General features: G+C 39.6%; 1 protein-coding gene across 3 annotated transcripts in view; it reads left to right on the forward strand.

Annotated features, from left to right (window-relative positions):
- SCN8A (sodium voltage-gated channel alpha subunit 8) overlaps positions 1-21,416 on the forward strand; it is a 162,526-nt gene that overhangs the window by 63,249 nt on the left and 77,861 nt on the right. For 2 of the 3 annotated variants that reach the window (XM_033116667.1, XM_033116666.1), the window contains exons 3-8: positions 4,161-4,279; positions 6,428-6,517; positions 7,149-7,277; positions 9,101-9,192; positions 18,469-18,690; positions 19,780-19,843. In XM_033116667.1, coding sequence (XP_032972558.1) covers positions 4,161-4,279; positions 6,428-6,517; positions 7,149-7,277; positions 9,101-9,192; positions 18,469-18,690; positions 19,780-19,843 — 716 coding nt within the window. Of the gene's footprint in view, positions 1-4,160; positions 4,280-6,427; positions 6,518-7,148; positions 7,278-8,853; positions 8,946-9,100; positions 9,193-18,468; positions 18,691-19,779; positions 19,844-21,416 lie in introns of all 3 variants that reach the window. The other variant, XM_033116668.1, reaches the window with a different exon arrangement.

Below are 21,416 nucleotides of genomic sequence, written 5' to 3' on the forward strand. Positions count from 1 at the left end.
TCAGGTGATAGACATTTAGGTTATTTCTATTTTGGGGGTATTTCAAATAATGCTTTTATGAATATTTATGTATAAGTTTTGGTGTGAACACCTTTTTCAATTCTTCTGGAGTATACACCTAGGAGTAGAATTGCCAGGTCATATGGTAACTTTATGTTTAACTTCTGAGGCACTGTCAAACTATTTTCCAAAGTGACTGCACCATTTTACATTTCTACCAGTGGTGTTATGAGGGATCCAAGTTCTTCATATCTTTGACAATACTTGTTATTTTCCATTTAAAAAAAATTAGGGGTGGTTGGTTAGCTCAGTTGGTTACAGCGTGGTGCTGTAATAACACCACGATTGCCGGTTCGATCCCCGCATGGGCCACTGGGAGCTGTGCTCTCCTTAAAAAAAAAAAAAAAAAATTAGAACCGTCCTAGTGGGTGTGAAATGGTATCTCATTGTGGTTTTATTTGCATTTCTCTAATGACTAATGATGTTGAACGCCTTTTCATGTGTTTATTGGCTGTTTGTGTTATCTGTTACATAGAAATGTCTATTCACATTCTTTGTCTGTTTTTAAATTGGGTTATTTGTCTTTTTACTATTGAATTATAAGAGTTCTTTATCTATTCTGGCTGCTACACCCTACATAATTTGCAAATATTTTCTCCCATTCTGTGGGTTGTCTTTTCACTTTCTTGATAGTGTCATTTAATGCACAAGTTTTGAATTTTGATGAAGTCCAATTTATCTACTTTTTCTTTGCTTGCTTGTGCTTTAGGTGTCACATCTCTGACACGTGTCTAATCCCAAGATGTAAGCATTTATATCTCTGTTTTCTGCTAGGAGTTTTATAATTTTAGCTCTTACATTTAGATCTTTGATCTATTTTAGTTAATTTTTGTATAGGGTGTGAAGTAGAGGTCCAAATTCATTCTTTTGCATGTCGTTCCCCAGTTGTCCATTTGTTGAAGAGACTGTTCTTTCCCCCTGTGAGTTATCTTACCATCCTTGTCAAAAATCAATTGACTGTAGATATGTGGGTGTATGTCTGGACCCTCAGTTCTATTCTGTTGATCTATGTGGCTATCCTTATGCTAGTACCATTCTGAATGCTATAGCTTCATAATAAGCTTGGAAATGGGGAAGTGTGAGTCCTCAACTTTGGTTTTATTTTTCATGATTGTTTTGACTATTCTGGTTCCCTGCATTTCTATATGAATTTTAGGATCAGCTTGTTAATTTCTGTCAAAATGGCAGTTGAAATTTTGACAAAGATTTCATGGAATCTATAGATCAATTTAGGGAGTATTGTTATCTTAATAATAAGTCTTCTAATCCATGAGCAAAAGATGTCTTCCCGTTTATTTAGGTCTTAATTTCTTTTCAAGATGTTTTATAGTTTTCTGTGTCATCTTAAACTTCTTTTGTTAAATTTGTTCCTAGGTATTTTATTCTCTTGGATGCTATTATAAATGGAGTTTTCTTAATTTCATTTTTGGATTGTTTATGCTAGTGTATAGAAATACAACTGATCTTTTTTTCTTGATCTTGTATCTTGAAACCTTGTTGAACTTGTTTATGAGCTCTAATAGTTCTGTGTGTGTGTATTCCTTAGGATTTTCTGTATGTAATATCATTTCATCTGCAAATAGAAATAGTTTTACTTGCTTAATTGATTTGTCTAGAACATCCAATACAGTGTTGAATCTGGGTAAAATGGACATCCTTGCCTTGTTCCTGATCTTAGGGAGAAAGCTTTCAGTCTTTCACTATTATGTATGGTGTTAGCTGTGGATTTTTCGTAAGATGCCCTTTATTAGGTTAAGGAAGTTTCCTTCTATTTCTATTTTATTGAGTGTTTTTATTATGAAAGAGTGTTGGATTTTGTCAAACGCTTTTTCTGCATCTATTTAGATGATCATATGGTTATTGTCCTTTATTTTATTATTAGGTTGGTGCCAAAGTAATTGTGGTTTAAAAGGTTAAAAATAATTGCAAAAACTGCAGTTACTTTTGCATCAACCTAATAATGTTGTGACTGACTGATTTTCATATGTTAAATCATCTTTTTATTTCTGGGATAAATCCCACCTGATCGTGGTATATAATCCTTTTTATATGTTGCTGGATTCAGTTTGCTGGTATTTTATTGAGGCTTTTTGTGTCAGTATTCATAAGGGATATTAGTCTATAGTTTTTGTTTCTTGTGAGGTCTGTAGGTTTTGTATCAAGGTAATACTCTCCTTACAGAAGGAGTTGGGAAGTGTACTCTTCTATTTTTTGGAAGAGTTTATGAAAAGTTGGTATTAATTCTTCTTTAAACATTTGGTAGAATTCATCAGTGAAGCCATCTGATCCTGGACTTTTCTTTGTAGGGGTGCATTTTTTTTTTTAATGCTAGATGCAGAAGAGTATTTATAGTACAATCCCATTTGAAAGAGAGAGGGAGAGTCTTTCTAAGGCTATATCCATGTGCTTATATTTACACAGAAAAATTCTCGAAAGATATACAAGTAGCAACGGTTATCTTTGAGTAATGAGATGGAGCTTTTAGTCTTCTCTTCTTTTTTGTTTAATTATGAGCACATATTACTTTAAATTTTTTTAAAAAAAGACTATTTAAAATGGCTAGCATTTGACCATTTGCTCTTTCGCTCACACAGTGAGATGCTAGGGCTATGTACTTGCCACTGGCCTGTCTCCTTAGGAACTCACAGTCCAGTAGGCTCCTGCATCCTCTCTTCAGCTTCACAGTCTGCTGTTCCTTCTCTATTTTATCCTCCATCAACAGTAAATTACTTGTCAATTCCCTGAAAACAACTTATAGTTATATGCTACCGGGCCTTTGTACCTTCTGTACTATTCCCTTTCTTTGCCATTCCTTCCCCCTCTATCTGCCTAATTACTATCTCTTAATCTCTGCTTATCTTTTTAAACCTCTTCCAAATGTTAGTTATGTTCCTTTGTGAACATCTCTTCATTCCTCACCTAAGGAGAAAAAAAAAATCTCTTCCTCCTTCTGCTTCTCATACATTACGCATATTTTTGTTATTGGACTTTATATTTACCCTGCATCATAATTACAAGTTCACACTTATGTCTTTCCTAAAAGTACAATTTTATTCAATTTTGTGTTCCTGGAGCTTAGCACAAGGCTTGGCACAAAATAGATGCTCAAGAGTATTTTAATTGAGTACACCTGAAACTAATATAATATTGCATGTTAGCTATATTTTAATAAAAGTCTTTGAAAAATAACATAAAAATCTCTCAAAAAAAAGGAATATTTTAACTGAATTGAATTCATGAGATAAGAAAAGGTATTCTGGGTAGGATGAGCAATATGAACAAAAGCCAAAATTATGAATTACTGTAACATGAACTAGTTTGGCAAGACAGGAAGATTCATGCTGGGAAATAGGGCTGAATGGTTTTGGCAAGGCTGAGAATGGAGGCTCTTAAAAGCCAGCTAGAGCAGACTTGACAGGTAAATACTGGTGGAATGAAGAACTCTTCTCACTTCCTTCAAGTCTTTGCTCCAACCTCTCTTCTCCATAGGCTTACCCTGACCACCGCCTTTAAAACTGTCACCTCTCCATTCACCCACCCTCTTATCCCAGTAATCTGGATCTCCCTTTCCCTGAACTTTCTCCTTTTTCCATTGCACATATCACATTCTACATAATTTTTTCATTATGTTTTTTATTTATTGCCTACTTTCCCCTTTGGAAAATAAACTTCCACACTAGATTAGGCTTGTTCACTGATATTTCCCTAGCACCTAGAGCATTGCCTTGTACCTAGTAGGCACTCAGTAAACATTTGTTGAGTAAATGAATCCTAAATTAATGAACGTTAGTGTCTTGTCCAGAGCTGGCATGGATAACTTAGGGTTAGTTCAAATGACTTGCTTCTGAGAGAAATAAGCTTATTCTGTAAAACTGCTAAAACAGTGCCGGCCATTTGGTATAATATGGGGCAGGGCTGGGGGGCAAGGAGTTTAGGGAAAGAGAGATACATTGCCGTAAGGTTTCTTGCCTCAATTCTGGCCAAATTGAGAAGTAAAAATTATAAGTACATTTGAGTTTATTTATTTCTTGCTTAGAAAAATGTTTTGTGTGGTGATTAATTCCCATGCTTTAATAATTTCTCTTTTTCTTTCTCCACAGACCTTTGTAGTATTAAACAGAGGGAAAACTCTCTTCAGATTTAGTGCCACGCCTGCCTTGTACATTTTAAGTCCTTTTAACCTGATAAGAAGAATAGCTATTAAAATTTTGATACATTCATATCCTTTTCTGCAAATGTGGAGTGAGTGCAGCATTTGCCTGGTCACTGTTATGTGTTTCTGAATTTTGACAACTGAATTGTATGTTGAGTATTTTACCAATAGTGTAGTTGACTGTCCCACTAGTCAGGTTTAAGCATGAACTTCTGCCAAATCCCGAGCTGTGAGCTTCAGCACATTCATTTTTCTTAGGATGATATCATGGGAGTCTGGAATTTTTTTGGTATCATTTAGAGGGACAAATTACATTGATAACCTTTTACCGAAGTCTTACTTTTTAAAGTCCTCAGACTTCAGTAATTTCATCCTGAGGCAGATTATTCAGTTTTTTTTTAATGTATTAAAGTCCAATATTAGAATATTTTGAAAGCTACGTCTTGAATTACAAATAGTTGAATAAATGCTTTAAAGACCTGCCTTGAATATTTTTTATTTCTTGAGCAGTGAGCTTAGAAAGTATCTGAGATGGTTTTCTTAGATTAAAGGGCCTCCTTGGTACACAGAGGTTTAGGTTTAGATTGCAGGGTTGATACAAATCTTTTCTGGTATTTTTACTTCCCTTAAACAGAAAATGCCAATTTATTTGTGTGGTCTGACTTCACATCTTATTAATATAGGAGATCATATGACAGATGAAAAATTAAGTGATGGGTTTAGCAACTTTGCATAGTGACTTTAAACTCTAATGGTTGGTATTTAATTTGGCAGTACTTGGTCCCATGCTTCAAAGAGTATTGTATCCTCGAAGTAGGATGAGGAAACCAGCAGTTGCAACTTGGTTTACGAAGCTTTAATCACATTTTATTAACTCTTAAGAATTTATCAACCTGGTTCTGAAATCTGTGGTTTACAAGCAACATACCGTGTTTCCCCGAAAATGTGACCTAACCAGACAATCAGCTCTAATGCGCCTTTTGGAGCAAAAAATTCATATAAGAATTCATAAATGCAAAAATTCATATAAAAATTTATATATTATAGTCAAATAAGACTGGGTCCTATATTAATTTTTGCTCCAAAAGACGCATTAGAGCTGATTGTCCAGCTAGGTCGTATTTTTGGGGAAACATTTTAGTTCTGAAATCTAAAGGTTTCGAAGGAAATAAATAATTCACAGTGGACTTCTTCCGTTTTTGTTGGATCAGGAGATGGAGTGTTTTTTCTCTTCTAACCAGAGCATGTTATTGTTCCCTGAAGAAAAATCCATCTGTAAGAAGTACTTTTTCTTTGTAAAACTCCACTAGTAGAATGAAGACGGTGAATGCCATTAGGAAGAGAGAGTAAGTTAGCAACAAGTGAAATATGGCTCCTGTGCTTGTCAAAGTGACGGTTTGAGTTTGAGTAACTCATACTGACCTCAAGCAGTTTAATTTTTCTCAGTAGACAAGAGCAGAAAGGGCCTAGAAAGATCCTGAATGGGACTGAAATAGCCACAAAATGGTTTGTTATCCATAAATAACCCTGGGTTCTTTCAGAATGAGAGCTGAATTACCTGAGTCTTCAGAAGATGGTGGTGCAGGTGTCTTTGAAGTCCTTACCCAACATGCCACGATGTGTTTCCAAATTGAATAAATTCAGCACCCATTGGCTTGTTGCCCTGTCCCCCATCCCTGACCCCCAAGAACGATTCAGCCCTTTGGAGGACTAGGGAAAAACTTGAACCATTAAACTATTAATTACATGTAGATTTTCAAATAACTAGTTATGTAAGACAATTAACAAAATGAGTACTGAATAATGTAGGTTAGATTTAATTTATTTTCTCACCTGACTTTGGAGTCTGGTAGACTGGTAGATTTTTGGTTACTATGCTCAAAAGTATTTAGAGGCTTATCCCATACTTGAGGTAAAAGTAGTAAGAGAAGGGACTGTTTTATCTAAAAGGAGTGGAATAATGACAGCCCTTTTGAAAGACAGGCCCTCCTGCTGTGTCCATCACAATTCTCTGGTCAGCTGTGGATACACGGTGGAATTCTGTGGTGACCATGGTTTTCGTTATCACCTGGCCTTCTGCTCCTCTTCTGTGCTTTGCCTCCTTTCACGTTATTGATTTAGAGCTCAGGATACTCGATGTGAAATGTGTTTGTTTTCTGAGGGAAAAAAACAGGTCAAATTTTGTATGTATATTCTCCCTTGACTCTTCTCTACAGTATTTAGCATGATCATTATGTGCACTATTTTGACCAACTGTGTATTCATGACTTTTAGTAACCCTCCTGACTGGTCGAAGAATGTGGAGTAAGTAGCTCATTTATTAATTTTCCCTGCTTGTTTTATTCATTTTTAGTCACTGAATCTTGCTTTGCCATAGTTTATCCATCAAGGAAAAAATGAGTTATTGCCCTTCTTTATTTCCCAGAGAGGTGAGGATACATGTGGAATTTAGGAACTATCTTGAGTAGTCAACTCTAAAACGAGAAAGTAGACTCTGGAAGTGACTACCCTTCCCCTCTGCCCTTTTCTGTGCTAGCTGGTGCTTTTCACTTGCTCCTCGGTCACCATATTGTACCGTCAGTTCCTGATGGTCTTGTCTTCTACTCCAATTTTACTTTTCCCTTCATTTTGACTTGTCTGAAGTTATAAATAGCTCTGGAGCCATCTCAGCTGGTTTGAAATGACCACGTAGTTGATGGCGATACAGAGTTATTTCTTCGCAGTACCCGTCAGGACCCAATACAACAGTCCAAAGTTCTTGGTTTGTACATTTCACTAAGTTTCATTCAAAGTGTCCCTTTCTCTTCTTTACTTCCATTTTGCTGCATTGGCTATGCACTTTCTGTTTTGTCTCTGGCAAGTGTTATCTTAAAAGATTCATTTAAAGTTTTCTGTCTGTTCAGAAATTGCCTCAAGCTATCCATTTCTTTGACAGGTACACGTTCACAGGGATTTATACATTTGAATCACTAGTGAAAATCATCGCAAGAGGTTTCTGCATAGATGGCTTTACCTTTCTACGGGATCCATGGAACTGGTTAGATTTCAGTGTCATCATGATGGCGTAAGTTCTCTGCTTACTTTATTGGTGTTCTGAGTGTGATTACGTGTGGGTGGTTTTACTCCTGGCTGTGGTTGTATGACTGTGTATAAGTGTGAGTTTATGGGTATAGTTGCATGAAGAGTTAATGGGTAACCATGTAAGGTCGTATGGGCTAATGCCTATGATTCTTGCTTGCAAGGGCTTCTCCTTCAGGCAATAACAACATGTTTATATGGGAGAAGGTACGCAGAGACTTAACAGCTGGGAGAGAAAACAGGAAGTGATTTCCCACTGATACTCTCTCGTATTTTCCCCTCCCTTATAACATTGACCAGGATTTGCACACTTATCACTAGTAGGCCTCGGTGAAGACTTGACATGTTTTAGGTGTAAGCCTTAGACTGAAAATCAGTTTCCTGGCTATGTTATAGCACATGTAATTTCACGAGGCTGGCCAGATGTTACAGACTTCAGAGCACATTTTAGAATCAAAACATGAGCCCAGGTATTCAAACTGGTCACTTCTTGAATTACTGATCAGAACTTGAAACTATTGCTAGACAACAGTAGAACTCCACATTGGTATGCAAACTGTTCTTCGTAATTTCTGTTGTTTTAACAATGAAAATGTATCTCTGGGAAACTTAGCTGATAATAGAAGAGTTATAGCAGACTTTATTGTTTTTATTTCCAGGTTGGTAAAGCACTTTGTGGTGTGGTAGGGGATAGGGTGTTTTATAGACTGTGTGTGAGTTTGGGTGTGTACATGCAGATGTGCAAGAGATTGAGTGCATTTCTGCATGTATGGGTCTGAGCATCAGATAGAAAGATGTATTTCAACAGGCGAGTATGAATGAATGATATGCATTGACTATCTGAAACTAGAACTTTGACTTTGTGTTATATTAAAGCAATTTCTAGGTTTCCAGCATTATGAGTACACATTGGTGTTCATTTAAAATTTAAGTGTCCTTGCTTGGTACAGAGCTGGTGATAAAATGGGCACTTAGCACAGTATTTGCTCTGATCTCATGATCTGAATTTTCCTGAGCCCTACTTTTGCATGTCACAGACTAAAACTTCACCTTTAGTCGTGACTGCAAAGATATGCATACAACTTTTGGATAAATCATACGAGTATATACAGACATTTAGGCATTTTTGCCATTGTCAACTAAGGAGTTATTTTAATAGAGATTTGTTTTTATGGGACTCCTGCTGCAGAAATTTGTCTCCTTTTCATAAGAAATTGTTCACAAAACTTGGGGGCATAAGCCTTTGATACCTCCTGGGCTTCCTTTTTATTAAAAACAGTGAGTAGCCGTTACGATTGGTCGCTGCACACCACGGTGCTGGTTAAGAGAATAAGCCCCGGGAATCTCCTGGTTGTATCATTTCTTTCAAACATATTTTTGAATTCTCTTTGCCCAAATGAAAAAAAAAAAAATGTGTTCTTAAATGTTTATATTTTGAAACTTTTCTTTTTCAACGAAAAAAAATGAAATCATAGCTTGTATATAAGACCCTTTCTTCCCCCCCATTCGCAAACCCTCGCCCAGTGGTACCATTACAAGTTAACTTTGGTTTGATTCTGCAGGTATATAACAGAGTTTGTAAACCTAGGCAATGTTTCAGCTCTACGCACTTTCAGGGTACTGAGGGCTTTGAAAACTATTTCGGTAATCCCAGGTAAGATGGCCCGGGGTTGGTGTTAGGTGTTGGGTTAGGGCCCTGATGTGACGTATTGTACTTTTTGTTTTGTTGTGGCTTTTTTTCCCCCCTTTGGTGTTTGGTTTGTGTCTGTGTTTGTCATTTGTGTCTGTGTGTGACCTCCCTTACTACAGATATGTGACAGAGTTTGTGGACCTGGGCAATGTCTCAGCGCTGAGAACATTCAGGGTTCTCCGAGCTTTGAAAACTATCTCTGTAATTCCAGGTGAGAACATTTAAAGCCTCATCTCCTTTCTCCCCTCCATTCATTTTGTCACTCCATTCTAAATCGGTGTCAGCCCGGTTGCCATGGCCTTGCCTTCCGCATGTTTTCATGGGGAGATGTTGTCTGGAATGGCCCTTCGGTCCTTAGGCACTTTCTCTGACAGCGCTTGCCAGGCATGCAGCCCCCATTTCATCCATGCATTTGGAAAAGCACGTGCTTAAGACTCTCTTGGATCTTACAATATCTGAAAAAATTGTCGGAGAGCTGGCTTTCTCTTTGAATATAAATCATTTGCTTCCTGGCCTCATGGAATTACAGTAATTTTAACATTCACCATCATTCCATTGCTTGTGGTTTCTTGGCCTCCTATAGCATGGTTTGCTGATGGGATGTTACTTGAAGAATTGTGTTTTTCTTGTTACCATGTTAATGGAAGAATTACTTAATCACAGAAGAGACCTACCCAGTTAACTAGTCCAGTATTATAGAAAAATGTAAGAGCCTTGGAGTTAGTAAACTGAACTTTAATAATCACTGTAGCACATTCTATTGCTGTCTGTTTTACTGAATAAGAACCAGTAGACATCTACTATAATATATTCAGACACCATTCTCAAACAGAAATTACAATGAAAGCTTATGCAGGTGCTGTTAAAAAAAAAAATCAAAGGTAAGATAAAATTCGTCTAAAGGTATGGGCAAACAAAAAGTACAGAAATTTGAGGGAAAAAAAGGCATCAATGGGTAGTTGAAAGGGAGTTGATTGACTGTCTCTTTAAAATGTTTGCCTGTTTCTTTTTGGTCCTGATTGACCTAGCCCAGTAGTTCTTTTGAAGGTTTCGGATCCTTTTGAGAATTGGATGAAAGTTCACAGACCCCCCTGAAGCCCATCTGTGGACCCCAGGTTAAGATCCCTTGATTTAGTTTAAATCCTCGCTACCGGATAATACTAAACTATCGTTTTAAAGACCAGTCTTCGTGTCTGATAGGAAAGATATTTCCATTAGTCTTATGAGCCTCGTATGTACTGGCAGTACCATGACAGAAGTCAAGACTGTGTTGTTGCTGATTGGACTTTGGTTGTGTTCAGGGGTTTTCCGGGAAGAGAGCAGACTTCCCACTGCAGACTCGTAGAAGCAGGGACCTGAAGAACAGAGGCGTCCTGTTCCTGGCGTCCTGGGGCTCTTCCCCTTGTGGCTGACTCAGAAATCTTCCCCTTTTCCCCTTTCAACATTATCTAAATATCAGGTAGCAGAGGGAAGCACAAAGGTTGAATCCTAGAGAGGACAGACTTACCGAGAACCCCAAGGAAGGTAGACCTCAGTTTCTCCATTTACAAATTTGGGCCCTAAAGTGGGCCAGTAATTGAGCCCTACTAAAAATGAATTCCTTTATTTTTAGCAATGGTGGCTTGCTCCTTATCAACCAGACGCTGGGTGTCAGTTGGAGTATATCCTCCTTGGCAAAAAACGACAACCGTGACTTATCCAGGTTTAGTTCCTAGCCACTTTAAGTCGTGTGACAGAAAGCCTGGCTCACTCTCCAGGCAGCCTCACACAGCCCAGTAAAGGCGGCCTAATCCTTAAGCAGGCCTTGTCTTCTTTTTTTAAGCATCTGGCGCACCATCCCTTTACTTTTATTTTTCCTTTGGTCTCTTTCCTCCTCTGGCCTCTTAAATATGATCCCGTGTTTTCGGCTCACTTCCCCCAACGTACTCCGCCAGGCATCTGTCTCTTTATGTTCTTGTGATCTCAAAACTTCTCTTCCAGAATTAAATTGGAAAGCTGTGTTCTGTTCACTAACTAGGGCAGCAGATGCTATGCCTGGTCTGGCTCTCGGCTTCTGTCTCTGTGCTGTATGGTTCACTTCTGACCACATCATCGCTGCGACTAGCTCTCGACTGATGTCACATTAGTCATCCTTAATACTCCAGTACCGTATATATAAATAAATAAACACAGTTCCTCGCCCATAGTAGTGCTCCATAAATTATTGTACTAGTGGCAGTTATTGTTATAAAGAAGAAACCTAAGCCCAAAGAAAGGATTTGTATCAAGATTTAAACATCAGCTTCACAATTGGAAGTAGATTCCTGGATTCCTGTTTCTAGAAGCACCGCAAATAAGCTGGCTTCAGGAGGTTAACTGAAAGTAAGTTCAGGAGGTTAACGGAAAGTAAGTTTGCAGGGGATAATAAAGCCAATCATAGATCACTATCAGTGAATGGTAGAATGAGACTTGAATTAAAGTGTGACTTTTAATCCCAAGTTCTTTTGCTCCCCATTCTACCTGGGGTTAGTAAGAAAACCCCAGAGTACTTGCTATGTGGTAAATGACGTCTCCCTCATGAGAGACTTCTGTCATCCCACGTAAAATTCTCAACTTATCTGTCGGGCTTTCTCCCTTAGAGGGCTGTTGTCCTGGTCCTACCTGCCTGTTACCTAGGTCTCCTTCTAAGGTGGGAGTACCCGTGCATGAGTCCATAGATCTGGGCCATGTCTTGACTGGAAATCTAAGTCATTTTGACTGCACTGTCGTAGCGGCTGAGATATAGTTCCCTCTTAGTAAAAACCTGTTACTTTGCATACATATTTTTTCACGGATCACTTCAGTGCAATTGCTCTCTTTGCCTTCTCCTATTCCCACTTTGGTTATCGGTTTTTGCCAAAGTTGCCACAAACAGAAGTGAGAGCAACCACAAAACCAACATAGGGTCTGCAAGATCTCACAAGGGTCTCCAAGTCTCGGCTCCCTTTCGGAGTTTTCCCTTTCGTGACGCACTCAGCCAGCTCACCTGGGCTGGCGCTGTCCTCTCTCTTAGCATCTTTGGTAGGTATCTGCGTGTGTCAGGGTCGCCAGGACACCCAGGAGATTGGAGAGTACAGAGTATCAGTTAGCTCCAGCCTTTGGTGTAAGAGAAGCTTTCATTTAGAGCCTTCTTGTGTAGCTTAGGAAAGACCAAAACCACATTCTCACCTTTTGTACCTGGATATGTATCATTCACGGTTTCCCGTTTGCTTCAGAGGGCTTGACTTAGAGAACAGTGCGTGCAAAGTCTGTGCTAAAACTTACAGGAGGAGACTCTTTTTAAATTTTCTTTGGTCTGGAAGTGTCCAGATTCAACTTGACATTGGAGTAGTCTGTATAGAATCACGTGTCTTAAAACGTAGCTTTCACTTTGCATTTATCTAGGACCTGGATACAAAAATGAACTTCTAAGTGACTTTGTCAGAAGTTCCATAGTCTGCATGCTTTGACCATGAGCCACAGGCCTAACATGCCCAGAGATAAGGTGATAGAAATCTCAAAGCAGGTGCCTCAGGTTTTTCTTAGAGTGTAGCACTTAATGGTGTAAATAAAACCAGTCGGGAGGGCCTCACTTGCCAGTTCCCTTTCATTTCCGTCAGCATTTGAATGGCTCCTCAGAAGCATTGTTTCTTCTCTGTTCGTCAGCATTGATTCGACAGCATTGTGTTCCCTTTAGAGTTATGATTTCTTTACTATTTTTCTCTTGGATTTTTTTCTTTCTGGCTTTCGTTTTTCAAATTTTTCATTTCTCTGCTTTCATTTCTGTTACTTTATTTACCTGTGGGATCAGATAAGGAGCAGGGAAATGATAGGCCCTTCTCCTTCCCACCCCCCGTATTTGCAAAGAGAGCATTTTCTTTAAATGTATACGTTATGAATATGGCAATTTCTGCTACCTAGTGAAGAGAGATTGTTTCAAGGCTATATTCAGGTTTGTTGTTTCTTTTAAAATATTCTAGTTATTAATTCAGTTGCTTTTGTATTTCTCCTTTGTCCACATTGCTTTCTCAGAAAAGGTAACTAAAGCTTTAACATAGTGGCCATAAGGGGAAGAATACCTAAGACTCACAGCACCCCGCAGGACCCACCTTTGAGCGCAGCTTTAGTTTTGGTCAGACTTTGTGATATGCATCTGGCCTTGAGGAAATAAATCTTTGCCCCCCAAACCTCTCCCAAATTACTCTTGATGTAAAGAACCTTCCAGAACTATCACTGTGAGGATTGAATCTGCAGCAGGAAAGTTGACCTGGCATGACTTTACCCCTAGCTCTTGCCTGGACTAAGCCAGCCTGGGAATTGGGGAACTGTTCTTTCCCTTGGGGTGAGCACTGATTGTTACTGTTGTTGAGGCCTGTTCCAATGTGAGTTCTGTAGCAGAATTAGTCACGTTGCTTCAGACCAGTTAGATTTCTCAACCTGAGCCACAAACTAGGAAATATAAATTTATAATGTGGCATCACAATCATGGAAAATTTTGATCCCAGTATGCATGGCTGATTTCTCTGGACTAAGCACATAATAAGGTCTGTTCGTTTATTGGTCCAAGGGATTGCAGTGGCTTCACCTGCTTCCCCAAATTCCTTAAACGTCTGACTTCCTCTCTGGCAGCTAACCTTTCTGTACCTTGGGTCCCGCTGTCTTTCCTTGATCGATAGTAAGTATATTAACGGCTGTGCTCAGACACATCCCACTGCCAGCTCATGTTAGCCTTTTCCAAGAGTTCTCGCTGTCTGATTTGCCCCCACGTGGCTTCCGTTGCACACTCTGTTGTGTAGGAGTCGTTTGAAGGAGCATTCTGCTGTGTTTTGGATACTCGGTTTTCAGTCAGTATCTTGCTTGTTCTGGGATGTGATGCTCGGAGCCAATAGAAGAAGCAAGACAGCTTCTCCACACAGCCAGGACCGGGGCCTTCTCCATTCTTGCACATGCCAGGTCAGGCGTTCTACCAGCAACTTCTGGCCTTTATTGACCTGTGCTGGTCGTCGCAGTGAGCACTTTTTGCTTGGCTGCATTTACTAGCACATGGCAGCCCCTTCTGGCAAGACTTGAGTTTAAAAAATGCATTGATGGCATCTCTCCAGAAATTGGCATTGATGTCTGCCGACATGGCCATTCGCAATTATCAACTGTAATGGAAGGAAGAGGAGTCTTGGCTGAGGGCAGTGTCTCTTCCAGTGACCACTTATATTTAATATTGCTGTGTAATTGAGTGCCACCTTTCTTCTTCCTGTGCCTTTCTCTAATTTTCTCCTGGTAATCTGAATGAGAATCTTGGAGAGTAAACGTTTTAGATAGCCGCAGTTAATGTTAGTTAGTGATTATTCTTGCTTAATTAAGATTTGTTCTGCTGAGCCCCTCCGAAGTATGAACAGCTGAATACAATTTGCAACCTAAGTTTCTACTTTAAACTTCTTGAAAGCTAAAAGAACTCTCTCCAAGGAGTTGATCTAAGCCTTAGACTTCAAGCAAAACACTTGAAGATTTTTTTTATTTTTTTAGCTTTCTGGACCCATGTTTACAGATTTCTTGAGAAATGACATCTGGTTTATGGAGAAGAGATGTTTAACCAGCTAATTGTGAGTTCAGATCTATCCTCAGGGGAGTGAGAGGTTCCATTATGGTGGGTGTATTAGCAGAACATCTCTGGTTACAAGTGAAAAGACACAGGAGTACTTCAAGGAATCTAAGGGCTAGAATGTTTGGGGCTTCTGGAAGCCAGTGAAACCAGAATGTAGAGCCAGAAAGCCCCAGATACCAGCAAGTACTTTGTCTTTCCTTTTCTTCTCTCCGTGTGTTTATTTCCTTTTTCTACCTCTTAGCATACTAAACACCTTTACTTCTCAGATATATCCTGATATAATGACAGAATATAGCTACCACTTAGCTCCCAAATTTATATATTATCATTCCCACCACATGAAAAGACTGCTGGACTGTCTCGTCCTGTTCTAAATTCCTGAAGGAAAGGATCTGGTTTTAAGGCAGATGTCTACCTTGCCCTCTATAACCTGCTACTAGAAGGTCACTTCCTACAAACAAGTCTGCTGGGAGCTTGCCCTTAAGGAGCCAGGGGTAGTTTGAGCTCCTGGCTGGGAATTTCTTTAACATGGGCTTGGAAGTGTCCAGAGATTTCCCAGGCCAGGCAAATCAGATTAGACTCATGCTACAATTATAGGGGGTATTTTTTCCCAAATTATTTATTTATTTATATCACAGATACATTGGTTTGACTATTTTGTATTATTATACTCTTTTTACGAGTATACAAGGTAACAAATAGCAGTTTCCAGCTAATTTTTCAATCCATTTAAAGTAGAAATAGAAAAGGCCTTGAATGATCATCCAGTGTTCAGACAGGTGATTGTCTGAGCCATTCAGGAGAAATGGCTATATAATAAGCTCTTCATAAAGAAGTCCAGGAAAAGAAACTTTACAGCCATTCTTCAGTGACTGTGGGGACAGAGCCCCAAAAAGCAGTTTCCAGGCTCGGCCTCACATAGAAAGGTGCTGGCTCAGGTAGTAAATGGCCATCGACTGTGATCAAATGGCCATCAGCTGTGGCTAGTTGGCCGTCAGCTGTAACCAGTGAGCCATTAGCCATGAATATAACTGCCGTGGCTAGGCTAGCAGAAAATGGGGGCTAGCAAGAAGATGGTGGCTGAGCCTGCAAGCGGCGCAGGGAGGGTTGAGAATTGTGTGGCTCCTGGTTCCTATTTCTCCAACCCAGCCGCCAGCGAGAGTATAGAGATATGACTCCCCTACTTATGGCTCCGTGGGTGTTCCTTTTTGGCCTCACCATGTCCTGCGTTCTTATGTGGGGAGTGGGACCAGAGACCCCGCAGACTCCGCAGGCCGCCCTGCACGACAGTGACCTATCCAAGTATTCTGTTTTCAAAATCACCCTTTGACTCTGAAAACAAACGAATTTTAGGGGCCTAGAATTGTATTATTTACCTAACATAGACCTGCCCCAACCCAGCCAACTATAATGAAGGAGTTTTCCTCAGAAACTTGTGGCAGTAAGTTCCATAACACTGGAACAATTTTTACTTCTTTATGGCTGCCTTCTATTTTTATGCCACCAATACCTGTTTATCTCGCTCTGTGATTGTCATCCAATTTTCCAGGGCCTTAGGAATAAAAGATTGACATTTCGACTACTTTAATTGCAAACAAATAAATTATTCTGCCCTATTTTAAAAGACTTCTAGAGAAGATTCTTTAGCTTCTCCATTACTCACTGCATGTATTCCTGTGTGTATCTACATTCTATGTATAAGAAAATGAGACTGCAAGGTGACTTTAAATTTTTTCCAAAACACACAGTGGGTCATAAATAGTGACTGAGGCAGGACCAGAATTTCTGCTTTCTGATTCCCTCTCTGGTGCTCTTTTTGCACAGCCCTGGTAGGAGAAGAGGGATCGGATTAAAGATGCGTTGTGTCCTAGAGCCCAGGCGAGTTCTTCCTAACCTTTCTGGTGGCCACAGTCCCCATGGAAGGCCCGCTCTATAAGAAAGCACAGGGCCCTGCGCACTTTGCACCTCTGCAGTCTAACTCTTGGTTCTTTTCTTTGACTTCTCTTCGATTCCTTTCAGGATATCTGTGAGAGGAAAGAAACTTTCTCATTCATTTACTCTTTCAATAAAAATATATGAAGTGCCGGCTTTATACCAGGCACAGCATCCATTACCACTATTGGACTCAGATAGAAACTTCTGTGGGACTCAACTTTGAAAATTCTGGGGGGTTGCTTGCCAAATATGGCAAAAGAAGAGTCATGTCCGTATTTCCCATTAGATCACCATCATACCGAGGTCAGCCATGCAGTGTCACTATCCCAATCAGACCTCTTTGAGTATGTATAATAGTGTATGTATAATAGTGATAGCAAACAAGTGTTAAGCGCCAGGTGCTGTAAATGATATTTTGTAGTCATTATCTTAATTTTAAACCTCACAACAACCCCATGAAGCTGGCATTGTAAATACCTTTTTATAGATGAGTAAACTGAGGATCAGACAAAAACAGATAACATTTGAGTCCTTTACTATGTACCAGGTGCTGTGTTAAGTGTTTATATGAATCACGCTGAATCCTCACAACAGCCCATGATAGTCAGCTATAATTATCCCCATTTTAATGATGAGAAAGCTGATATTCCAAGAGGTTAAGTGTATTGCTCAGGTCATAAAGTAAGTGGTATCACCTGGTTAAGATTAGTCATTATCTACCCAGCCTCACACTTCAGAGCCAGGGTTGGGATTTTCCTTGAATTTCTGTCCAATATTCTCGCCTTCAGAAGCAGATCAGCGATGAGATCCCTCTTGAGGCCTGTGTGTTAAGGCTGTGTGTCTGCCTCCTGTCCGTGCTCAGCACTTTGTTAGCCATGTTCTCTGGATAGCCTGGTGTCTGGGCATGCCCAGGAGAGCCATGTAGGCTCAGTTTTGACCCACACATCATGAACCCATAACCATATTTTTCTGTGTCTCCTATCACTCATCTTTCCCTGTGCAGTTAAAAAAAATCTGCCTACAGGTCCAAATTTGAACCCGTGGCTTGCGTTTAGACCTCAAATTCAAGTACGTTATATGGGTTTTTTTCGGTTTGTTTTTAAATCTAGGATAGAAAAAAGGTCAGTTGTAGAGAACAGGGCATATGCATGATACAGAGAAGGTGTATGTTTAAATGAAAAGACAAACCATAAATACTCAATGGATAATAATCTTTCAGTGCATTGGCATTTCCAGAGATCTTGGGAAAATACTATTGTACCTTCTCACTTATTATTGGCTTTTAAATTTCCAGTAGTTCTCTTTCCAACCTGGAAGCCTCTTTAATTCCTGATTTTTCCATTTGTTTATTCAGCTAATATTTACTGCTGTGGGCTAGCAAGTATAGACGCAGCTATGAATAAGACAGACATAAATAATTAATTACAACCATGATAAATGCTACAGAGGAAAATATAAGGTGCTATTAAAATACTAATAATAATGGGGAGGGAGAAGAGTTGTAAAGTCAGGAAAGGCTTTCTGGGGGAATTGATATTTAAGCTGAGACTGGAAGGATGAGTAGGAGTGAGACGAGAAGGACAGGGGAATGGAAGGAAGCACTCCAGGCGGAGGGAGTAGCACACATGACGGCCCTGGGGCAAGCAAGAAGAGCTTGACTCATTTAGGAGCTGAGCAGCAGTTAGACACAGGCAAGTTTTTCCAGGGACAAATGAGCCACATGTTGGAGAAGGAACTTTCTTTTTCCCCTTTTAATAATTATTGACTTAAAAATGGATACTTCTGGAAAAATTGATAATATTGCTGACCCATTGTTATTCTCATGGTCTAAAAGCTAACGTGGCCGTGTTTCAAGGGTTGCTGTGGGGGGCAGTGGAAGCTAGCAGCCAAGGGGGGGCCGGGGGAGGCGGGGAGGGCTGTGGGGTGACTCTGATTCTCGGGCTTCTGTCTCCTCAGGCCTGAAGACCATTGTGGGGGCCCTAATTCAGTCTGTGAAGAAGCTGTCAGATGTCATGATTCTGACAGTGTTCTGCCTGAGTGTGTTTGCCTTGATCGGACTGCAGCTGTTCATGGGCAACCTGCGAAACAAGTGTGTTGTGTGGCCCATAAACTTCAATGATAGCTACCTGGAAAATGGCACCAAAGGCTTTGACTGGGAAGAGTATATCAACAATAAAAGTAGGTAGCCCCTTCTCTGCAGGAAGAGAAAGAACAATCTGTCTGTAGTTTACATGGTCAGAAGCCACCACTGGGCTTTAAAAAGTAGTTGGGGCCAGAAAGGAATGCCAGTGCTACTGGGAGTAGCCTTGTGAAGTTATTCCCTTTCCTCGAGGTAGGATTGCGTTCAGAAGCTCTAAACATTAGCCATTTCTCCTTCTCTCTCTTCTCTTCCTTTAAAACCACACATGAACCTTTGTAGCTTTGTCACATGCACCCCTAAACCTTTGCTTTGAAAATCAGGTTTAGTTGCTTGATAAAAATCCTTTTTTCCCTAGCTGGGTTACCTGAGATATTCAAACATTTGGTCCAGAATATACCCAGTAAGCTTTTTTAATACTGCAAGACTTTAGTAATCGATCTGGGCTCGGGAGTCAGGTAATCTTTAAGGCACCATTTGATCCTATTACTGTTAACAAGTTTTAATAATTTCATTTCAGGAAGCAGCACACTCGGGTCTTACACTAAGGAACGTTTGGTGTAGTAGTACTTCTGTAAAAGAATGGGGAAAAGTTAGCAATGTCACTGTTAGTCCCTCTTAAGGAAATAAAGGCAGTTAAGTAGCCATAAGAAAATATTGCAAAGGGGATTTCAGGGACACATACAGGAAAGGGAAACATGCCTTCTAATTTAATATAGGACATGGGAACTAGTGATCACTGAGGATTTCTAGTTTATCTTTGGTAAAGAGCAGTTATAAGGATAGAAGTATCAAGTTGTATAAAGCGGTAAAGAACTCAGAAAAGTCTCTTTGAGATCCCTTTGATTCAAGTACCAGAACTTAGCATTTACATTTGAAGTACGAGTGGAAGTCAGGTGTCTGTGAAAAGAATGTTGCACTAAGGGCTTTATAGTAGCACTTTTAATTTTTAAATATATAGGAAAATAATGGGAAAGAATTCTTATCAGATTTCACTGATGTCAGAAAAGATTTATATGAGCTAAAATCAATAACTGTTTCTGCTGGGACTAGTTAGGAACAGTGTAACCTTATTCTCTGATTCACTTAAATCTGCCTTATTCATTTCCTGCCTCTTCAAACTTTTCTAGCAAATTTTTACACGGTTCCTGGCATGCTAGAACCTTTACTCTGTGGGAACAGTTCTGATGCTGGGTAAGTAGCTCACCTAATTTTATTCTCCTCCCTTAAAACAGTTCGTGAGATAAAAATGAGCAATATTTTCACTTTTCTTTGTGCTCAAGTAGTAGTCCCTAATTGGGTCTAATGTACTGATTGACTCAGATTTTCTTTGTTTCATATTTGTCCATCCAAAGTTGACATTTTACTAGTAGCTGAATGTGCCGATAGTCTCAAGCCATAATCAGAAATGGTAAAGGCCAAAAATAGAATCTATAACACCAGGTAGCTTGTCTGTCTCTTCTAGACTCCCCTCATTCTATCATAATAACCAATAAAATATGGAGTAAAGACACCATCTTAGTGCTAGATGAGAACCCAAAGATGACCCAAAATATGCTAGGCCTGACAGCATGGGGGAGGGAAGAGTAGCAACATAATATCTTTTCCCAATTTTTTTTATTGTAAAATACTACACATAACATAAAATTTATCCTCTTAGCCATTTTAGGTGTACAGTTCAGTGGTATTAAGTACATTCACTTTTTTGTGCAGCGATCCCTACCATCCATTGCCAGAACTCTTCATCTTCCCATGAGTGAAACTTCCCATTGCAGGTGAATGACACTTCATCTTCCCATTAATGAAACTCTATACCCATTAAACAATAACTCCTGTTCCCCACACCCCCAAGCCCCCGGCAACCACCATTCTACTTTCTGTTTCTATGATTTGACCACTATAAGTACCTTATATAAGTGGAATCATACAGTCGTTGTCTTTTTGTAACTGGCTAATTTTACTTAGCATAATGTCCTCAAGATTCACCCATGTTATAACATGTGTCAGAATTTTCAGGCTGAATAATACTCTATTGTGTGTATATACCACCTTTTGCTTATCCATTCATCTGTTGGTGGACAGTTGGGTTGCCTCCATGTTCTAGCTATTGTGAACAATGCTGTGAACATGAGTGTGCGGAGCTCTGATTCTGCTACGTCTCGCTCTAAGACCTTGGGCAAGCCATTTAACTCATGTGAGACTCAATTTCTTCATCTATTAAATAGATTTGATAAGTCATGTCTGCACTTCCTCAAAGGATTACTATCAGAATGGCATACACGAAAGTGTTTTGTAAACAGAAAGCTCTATAAATGTAGGGTGTAGTGCCATTATTCAGGGAATCGGTGTTTTAAGATGACCATGACAAGTAGAAGTCCATTTAATTTCTGTGTGGAAGTAGATAACTAGAAATTACATTGAAATAATTATCAGGTGAGTCTAATAGCAGAAGATCTGTTATAGCCAAAGTCACTGAAAACCCCAGGATGACACAGGTTGTCACAGGGAGTGTTAAGAGAACGGAGATGATTAAGAGGAACTTCTAGCCATCTGTCATTTGGGATAGTAGCTTAGTTAAATTTGGTTGAATTACACATTGATATGAATCAAGGACAGTGCTTCTCACATTTTGTCACATCTAGAAATCAATCCCCTGGTGTGCCTCTTAAAAATGCAGGTTCATGGACCCCCCCATCCAGGGCTTTTATTCCCAGGTCTTGGGTAGGACACAGGAATCGGCATTTTTAAGATGCACGCCAGGAGATTC

Source organism: Rhinolophus ferrumequinum, chromosome 10 (genome assembly GCF_004115265.2).
Source record: "Rhinolophus ferrumequinum isolate MPI-CBG mRhiFer1 chromosome 10, mRhiFer1_v1.p, whole genome shotgun sequence".
Taxonomy (NCBI): domain Eukaryota; kingdom Metazoa; phylum Chordata; class Mammalia; order Chiroptera; family Rhinolophidae; genus Rhinolophus; species Rhinolophus ferrumequinum.